This window comes from Apodemus sylvaticus, chromosome X (genome assembly GCF_947179515.1).
Source record: "Apodemus sylvaticus chromosome X, mApoSyl1.1, whole genome shotgun sequence".
NCBI lineage: Eukaryota > Metazoa > Chordata > Mammalia > Rodentia > Muridae > Apodemus > Apodemus sylvaticus.
The window spans coordinates 150,218,788-150,224,787 of NC_067495.1; the positions used below are offsets into that span (position 1 = coordinate 150,218,788).

Below are 6,000 nucleotides of genomic sequence, written 5' to 3' on the forward strand. Positions count from 1 at the left end.
GCATATTCATGTAGCATTCATGAGGCCCTGGGTTTGATCCCCTGCATATAAACTGGTTCTGGTGGTGCATTTAGGAGATGGAGCCTGGAAGGTCAAATTTTCAAGGTCATATTCAGCTATATCACTAGGTTTAAGATAGCCTGGGATGCATGAGACCCTGTCTCAAAAAAAAATACAGCTTTTACAACAACAGATGACTATGTACATGAATGCATTGGAGTTGTAAAACTCTCAAATGAAAGCCTAGTATAGAGCTACAGAGATGACTCAGTGGATAAATAACTACACAAATGAAAGGAGCAGAATTCAGGTCTCTAGTACTCACATAAAAAAACTGGACAGGGATCCAGGCATGATGGTACACATCTTCAATCTTAGCACTTGAGCTTGCAAATGTGTGCATTCAAGTTGACAATAAAATTATATTTATACATTCTCATAGAAAATGGCTGGGTCACTTCCTATTCATATGTTTAAAGTCTATTGATGGATGAATCATGACTAACTATATTGTGGTAAAATTTATTTTTAATGTGTTTTGAGCTTTCATGTCAACACAAGTCAATGCCTCTGCCCTGACTTTTTGTTCCATGAGAACAGGAAAAGTCAGTGCATATTTTAGAAATATTCCCAAACCAAAAAATGGGACAACGTAGAAAACTTCCCAGAGAGGGTCCTGCTTGAGAGTTTTCTGTGTCCGTAGCAAAGTCAAATGTTGTACTGACTGGTTTTGTATGTCAACTTGACACAAGGTAGAGTCATCAGAGAGGAAGGAGCCTCAGTTGAGGAAATGCCTCCATATAATCAAGCTAAGCATTTTCTCAATTATTGATGAATGGGAAAGGGCTCAGCCCATTGTGGATGAGGTCATCCCTAGGCTTGTTTTCCTAGGTCTATAAGAAAATAGGCTGAGCAAGTCATGGGAAGCAGGCCAGTAAGCAAAACGCACCCCCTCTGTCGCCTCTGTGTCAGCTCATGCCTCCAGATTCCAGCCTGTGAGTTGTCCTGACTTTCTCCAATGATGTGCTATGATCTAAACATATAAGCCAAATAAACATTTTCATCCCCAACTTGCTTTTTGGTTGTGATGTTTCATCAGTAGAAACTCTGACTAAGAAAAATGTGTAACCTGTTGACTGGTGGTTGAGCTTCTCCCTCACTCCAGAGTATGCACTTTGTTGTTACTATGAAGAGCTGTTCACTTAGCTGGGCAGTGGTGATGCACAACTTTGATCCTAAGAGTTGAGAGACAAAGGCAGATGAATCTCTGTGAGTTCAAGGCCAGCCTGGTCTACAAAGCAAGTCCCAGGCCAGAAACCCTGCCTTGAAAAAAAGGAAAGAAAAAAGAAAAAGAACTGTTCATCCCTCTTTTCTAGTGTTAGATGTCTTATTACTTAGAAATTTATGGTTTGGCTTATGTTTTTTATTTTGAGATTATAATATAATTATAATATTCCTCCCTTCTCTTAACTCTCCAAGTCTTCCCATATATCCCTCCTTGCTCACTTTCAAATTCATGACCTTTTTTTCATTAATTGATGTCTCTCTCTCTCTCTCTCTCTCTCTCTCTCTCTCTCTCTGTGTGTGTGTGTGTGTGTGTGTGTGTGTGTGATTTGTAAATATAACCTGCTCATAATGTTACTTACTGGAGAAAATTTATCTCTCCCAGTCTCAGCATTCCTTAGTTACCTGTAGTACTTTGTATAGGGTTGAGACATCCTCCTGGGTTTCCCCACCCACATCCATGATAGCTTGTGTATTATCATTGTCCATGTTCAGCTCATGTTTAGGTAGACATGTTAGTAAGACTTTATGGAAGCCGGGCGGTGGTGGTACACACCTTTAATCCCAGCACTCTGGGAGGCAGAGGCAGGCAGATTTCTGAGTTTGAGGCCAGCCTGGTCTACAGAGTGAGTTCCAGGACAGCCAGGGCTACATAGAGAAACCCTGTCTCGAAAAAACCCAAATCCAAAAAAAAAAAAAAAAAGAAGAAAGAAAGAAAGAAAGAAAGAAAGAAAGAAAGAAAGAAAGAAAGAAAGAAAGAAAGAAAGAGAAAGAAAGAAAGAAAGAAAGAGAAAGAAAGAAAGAAAGAAAGAAGGAAAGAAAGAGAAAGAAAGAAAGAAAGAAAGAAAGAAAGAAAGAAAGAAAGAAAGAAAGAAAGAAAGAAAGAAAGAAAGAAAGAAAGAAAGAAAGAAAGAAAGAAAAGAAAGAAAGAAAGGCTTTATGGGTGTAGCTTCTAACATTCCTAGGAGACACAGCCTCATGACACACTCCATGTTCTTCTGCTTCTTACAATCTTTACACCCCCCTCTTCCTCAGTGTTCCCTGAAGTTTACATTTGGGAGTGTTTTGTAGATATATCCATTGGGACTGGGCTCCACAACCCTGCATTTTGATTGGCTGTGGTTTTCTGTAATGATCTCCATCTGTTGCAGTTTGATTTTCTTAACTGTGGTTTCTGGTTTGCACTTGTGCCACAGGAAATGTGCTTTATTCGTACCAGCCAAGCAGAAACTGCAGTTATTTACACCACTAAAGAAACCTTTCAGATTGGACAGGCCAAGGTAAGGGCATGAGTTTCCCTATATTATCCAGTATCCATTATATGAAGAGATACATTCTAACCTTTACATGATGTGTTTTGATTACTTTTCCTGTACTAAGTCTGATGTGATCTTTGCCTGCTGGATCTGTACTTCTTTCCAAATGGAGTCTCTTTTTTTTGTATTTTGTTTTGAGACTGTATCTCATTATGTACCCCAGGATGACCTCAAACTTGGAAACCTTCTGCCTTACCCTCCCATGTGCAGGGGACTATAGACATGTGGCAGCACAGCCAGCTTTGTTGAATCCTTTTTATAGGAGAAGGGTTTGTTTGGTTTTTATGGTACTAGGGATTGAGACTAGGTCCTTATGCATGCTAAGCAAATAGTCTATCTGGTTCATTGCCAACCAATTTTTCCTCCATTTGTATTTACTAACAGTATGTGTTTGTGTGTGGCAGGTGCATCACTGCATGCAGGTGTCCCAGACTTTCTTTGACATCTCTGCTTGGCTGTGAGGGCCCCAGGGTGACAATAGTATTCAGATAACAGTGTTTCTTTTTGCATTGAAATTTATCCAATCTGAATTGGCATGCAAGTGTGGAGGTCACAGGACAATCCTGGGGTATGATAAATTCTCTTCTTCCCACCATGTGGGTCTACCTAAGTTCTACTTTACAGTAAGGTCTCACAAAATTGCTCATACTGTCCTTAAGCTTGAAATCTTTCTGCATCTGTTTACTGAGTGACTGGGAATACTGCACCTGGCTTTTAGGTGAATTAATTTACTAATAAATTTGTTGGCATTAGGTCAAAAGCAAAGTAGTTTTGAGAAGGCTTTCCATAGTAACTATATTTTGTTTCCTTGGCGCTATACCAGGTTGTCCGCCAAAGTGACAATGACAAGATCATAGTTATTGGAGCAGGAGTCACTTTGCATGAAGCCTTAGTGGCTGCTGATGAACTCTCTAAAGAAGGTCAGTTGATTGTGTAAACATGAAGTTATAAGCCAGGAACAAGTAGAATGTCACCTATGTGATATACTTGGACTGATCTCTGCCTCCTGAGTTAAAGTCATGTGCTGCCATCACCACCCAGGTGTCTCTGTTTCTTAAACTAAGCTGATATTATTTTTCTCCAGATATCTCTATCCGTGTCATTGACTTGTTTACCATTAAACCTCTGGACATTGCCACCATCATTTCCAATGCAAAAGCCACAGGTGGCCGAATTATCACCGTGGAGTGTCACTATCCAGAAGGTGGGTTAGGTACTTTAGGTATGCTTTTGCAAGTTTTGTTTTGGTAAAAAGTGTTTTTGTTTTCCTTGACTGTGGATATACCATATTCTCTAAACAGCCTACCACTAGTTCTGTATATCTTTGTTATGATTCTTACAAGTGCATCCATGTAGAGGTCTCTCAGCTACTTAGTGTAGTTTCTTGAGCATGGATGTACTTTCTGTGTCCCTGTCATAGATCCCAGTCAACTAGGGTGTGTCAGTAGCAGCAGTGAGGTAGTTAATTGAATAATAGACAGGGAAATAGTCACAATGATTCTAAAACTTCTTTTGAGTTTTGAATTTTTTTTTTTGGATTTGGTTTTCTCAAGACAGGGTTTCTATGTATAGTCCTGGCTGTCCTGGAACTCACTCTGTAGACCAGGCTGGCCTCGAACTCAGAAATCCACCTGCCTCTGCCTCCCAGAGTGCTGGGATTACAGGCATGTGCCACCACTGCCTGGCTGAGTTTTGAATTATTAATAGTTTATTCCCATGACCCTTAAAACACTAGCTCCTCCTGGGCAGTGGTGGTACACACCTTTAATGTAGTACTCAGACAGACAAGGTAGATCTTTGAGTTTGAAATCAACTGGGTCTACATAGCATGTTTCAGATATGCTGGGATGCTGGGATACATAGACCTGTCTCAAAAACAACTAGATCCTTGCAAACAAAACAGTATTTGGAAAAAATAAAAGAGTATTTCAGGGAGATAAGGCTTGGGCTATGTTTGGGCCTAGAAAAAATAGGTAGGAGAGACAACATTCTGTTTTTCTTACACAAGAAAAGTTAATATCCTTTGTTTCTGTAGGTGGCATTGGAGGAGCTGTCTGTGCAGCAGTCTCTATGGAGCCTAACATTGTGGTTCATCAGCTGGCAGTGATGCATGTGCCTCAGAGTGGAAGATGCAATGAAGCACTAGATTTTTCTGGAATCAGTTCCAGACACATCATTATGGCTGTGAAATGCATCTTAATGAACTAAATTAGCTGTTGACTTTGGTCTTAGACTAGCCTCTTCTCTGTATGTTTATGCTTGTGCCAAAACCATCATTTAGATATAAATGATTGTGCTTTGTTCTCCTTAAAGGCAAAACCAGTTAACACCTTTATTCCACATTCAGAAATTATAATTTCCCTTTAATCTGTGACTACACATACAAATATCACTGTTTTAACCATCAGAGTGGATTATAAAATTTATAATGGCAGAACAGCTAACAAGACAACCACCTGACACTGAACTTTCTCATAAGAATGAATATAAGTGGATTAAGGAACAATGTAGAAGTGACAGTTTAAAAGTATTTTCTTCATAAGTAAAGCAAATGTGTGTTGAATTGTAGTCCGCAGCCCATCTTTCACAGAACTAGACCCTGAGATACATAGTGCTGTTCAACTTGAGTTACCATGTATACTGCCTTCCTATCTGCAGATTCCTAAGTTATGTGTAACTTTAGATGCTCTTGATTTTTCTCTGCTGTTTCCCTTTATATCCCCTCCACAGTTCACAGATTGATGAACAGAACAAAAGCAGTTACAATCACTTGTGCTGTTGTGATGACACTTGATCTCTACACTATGCCATTTGATGTAAAGCATTTAAAAACTACTTTATTCAGGTTTTGCCTTCTATAGGATTTGGATCCCTCTTGCAATAGTCTTAAGGGAGGGACTTCTATCTAAACCAGACAATGCCATGGTCCCTGACATTAAACCTAGGATGGAGTAATAGACTGCACACTAGGCCACTCATTGTAAAATAATACAGCCTTGAAAATCTATCCTAGACAAGTCCTTCCATCATCTGGAATGTAAGCTGGGACTGAATTTCAAAAGCATACTGGATGTCATATTTCTTAGTATTCTCATTAAATGGACATTGGGAATTTGGGAAGGCATGACTACATTGCTTCTGGAGTTGTGCAACAATGTGTGGTAGAGATTAAACCTGGACTACATATCATTAGAGCCTGCTTATTCTACTCCCACCCCTACTTCACTGATTGGGTGTCCTGCTCTGTAAATGGAAAATCATAAAATTGAAAAAGTGGGCTGCAGTGATGGCTCAGTAGTTAAGAGTACTTACTTCTGCCGGGTGGTGGTGGCGCACACCTGTAATCCCAGCACTCTGGGAGGCAGAGGCAGGCAGATTTCTGAGTTCGAGGCCAGCCTGG

General features: G+C 39.9%; 1 protein-coding gene across 3 annotated transcripts in view; it reads left to right on the top strand.

The window, feature by feature from the left end:
• Nucleotides 1-5,789, top strand: part of Tktl1 (transketolase like 1) — a 29,103-nt gene extending 23,314 nt beyond the window's left edge. For all 3 annotated transcript variants that reach the window (XM_052170071.1, XM_052170070.1, XM_052170072.1), the window contains 4 exons: nucleotides 2,481-2,564; nucleotides 3,424-3,520; nucleotides 3,685-3,804; nucleotides 4,636-5,789. In XM_052170071.1, the coding sequence (XP_052026031.1) occupies nucleotides 2,481-2,564; nucleotides 3,424-3,520; nucleotides 3,685-3,804; nucleotides 4,636-4,808 (474 nt within the window). In that variant the 3' untranslated portion in view covers nucleotides 4,809-5,789. The remainder of the gene's footprint in view (nucleotides 1-2,480; nucleotides 2,565-3,423; nucleotides 3,521-3,684; nucleotides 3,805-4,635) is intronic.
• The last annotated feature ends 211 nt before the right edge of the window (nucleotides 5,790-6,000 follow it).